The 2005-nt window shown below is 43.5% G+C and overlaps 1 protein-coding gene across 1 annotated transcript in view; it reads right to left on the bottom strand.

Moving 5' to 3' along the window:
- The window catches only part of exoc3 (exocyst complex component 3), a 7710-nt gene that overhangs the window by 3141 nt on the left and 2564 nt on the right, over positions 1-2005 (bottom strand). The window contains exons 4-5 of the mRNA XM_015397308.1: positions 1831-1962; positions 425-550 (exon numbers count right to left, since the gene is read on the bottom strand). Of these exons, the coding sequence (XP_015252794.1) occupies positions 425-550; positions 1831-1962 (258 nt within the window). The remainder of the gene's footprint in view (positions 1-424; positions 551-1830; positions 1963-2005) is intronic.

Genomic DNA, 2005 nt, shown 5'->3' with positions numbered 1-2005 from the left:
TCACCTGCAAAGAGATGGAAAAAGAACAGAACAACCAACGGACATGGTACAAGATATACAGTAATGTAACACCTAGATAGAAAACTTTGAATCAATCTGACTGGATGATCTGGTGAACTGGAAAGTGACCTGAGATGACATGATGTGAATTGGAGCTATAGAAATAGACTGAATAGAATTGAATAGATTATTGGACCTGAACAGAAAGTCATCATCAGGTCTTTAACTAAACCAGGTCCAGGTCATCCATCCCCTCTGCTATCAGGCTATGGATGCTGACAGCTGTAGTTTGATTTGCTGAACCAATGACATCAGAGCAGAAGGTCTCATCGTTTCTCCTCATACAACAAGCCGTTACCAAGGCAACAGGCTCCTCCCACAGAAGGTGAAACCAGGAGCTGTCCCTGGGATGAGTCCAGGTTACCTGAAAGACGATGGCTGGCAGCGTGGTCTGGTAGTAGCCATCTTGGTCCGCCTCAGGCTCCGTTTCTTTCATCCAGTCTTTCTTATCGGTCTCCAAGGCTTTCCGCAGCCAACCGGTTATATTAGACTGGAGAGACAGAAATAGATAGATGAGCTGGGACCTACTGATGAATAAGAACAACAGCAAGTCCTGCAGCTCACAGAGAGGTGGGCCTCAGGAGACGTTTATCAGTGATGGATCCATTAACAGCAATGAGTCTGTGCAGGCGTGGAGCCCATAGACCAGAGGTCACGGATTATCGGACCGCGGTCCGGATCCGGACCCACCTGATTTAAAACATTTATAAATTACTGCATGTTTTCCGACAGCAGAGTCTAATTTAACTGGCGCCTCTTCTCCTGTTAATATGGTAAAGCCCTCCGGAGCGTCCGGCTCATTTTATTTCAGTGTTAAATTCATAATAAAGTAACAGAATATAATGAAAAATGTCTCCTTTACTGATTGATGATTTTCTTTATATATAAAATAATAGATTATAACCTCTAATAACTTCAATGCTATCATTGTTCCAGGTCATCAGATCAGTTCAGTTTATTCTGTCCAATCAGTTGCCTGTAGTGTCTTTAAATGTCCAGCAGGTGTCAGTATTCTGTCAGACAGAATCTAGACTTAACCGACACTAGAGTTTAAGTTAGGAGTCTAATCAGACCTAAAACTGAACAGAGGAGGAGACACTAAACCAGGAAAGTCTAACTCCATTAATCTGAAAACATTTCATCATCTTTAACTACTTTAGAACAAGAATAAACAGGTTTATACTGGAATGAGCAGCTCTAATTTAATGCTCTTAGAAATAATTTTAATGCCATCAACCCAAGAACCCACGACTCTCATATTTACGCGGCAAATCCTTCGTCATCTTTACTGTCGACAGGCTGCAATTCCTTTTTTTTCCAGCCATGTTTGTTGAAATTTGTATTTTCCCGTTCTCCAGCTATTTCTCCGCCTCATGCGGCTTTACGACCAACCGAAGCAGATCCACGCAAATGTATCACCAAATATCTGACAGAACTGTTTTTAGAAACTTTTTTTTTTTTTTTATAAAGCATTTTAAATGTCAAAATAATCACATTTAATGAATTTTAATGCCAATTCGGGCCTTAATTTAAAAAAATAATTATTTAATTGCTAATGATCTTTAATGACCGCGGAAGCCCTGATAAATCAGGTTTCTGGGACTGCAGTACCCGTCAGCCACCAGCAGGTGTCAGCATCAATTGGGGATATTTTCAGACCCGTCCCTCAGAAACCCGGCCTGGCCTCAGAAAGGATAATGAAGCCTTCGCTCCTGAACACGGTTCAGTCCTCAGGCTAATCGGACCCTCCTCGCCGTCGGCCATGTTTACCGTGAACGTCTTAACGTATTTGCTCAGCAGGTCGTCCACCACTTCCTGCGGCAGCAGCGGCTCCAGCTGGTTGATGTCGAACTCTGAGCAGAGGTCCGGATGTCCCATCATCTCATTGCTGTGGAGGACACAGAGTCAGAGCGCGTTACCACGGCGACCTGCTCGCTGCGGGGGG

Source organism: Cyprinodon variegatus, unplaced genomic scaffold, assembly GCF_000732505.1.
Source record: "Cyprinodon variegatus isolate N-32 unplaced genomic scaffold, C_variegatus-1.0 Scaffold851, whole genome shotgun sequence".
Lineage (NCBI taxonomy): Eukaryota > Metazoa > Chordata > Actinopteri > Cyprinodontiformes > Cyprinodontidae > Cyprinodon > Cyprinodon variegatus.
Note: the sequence above shows the minus strand (reverse complement) of the source record. Positions and strands in the feature narration are given on the sequence as shown.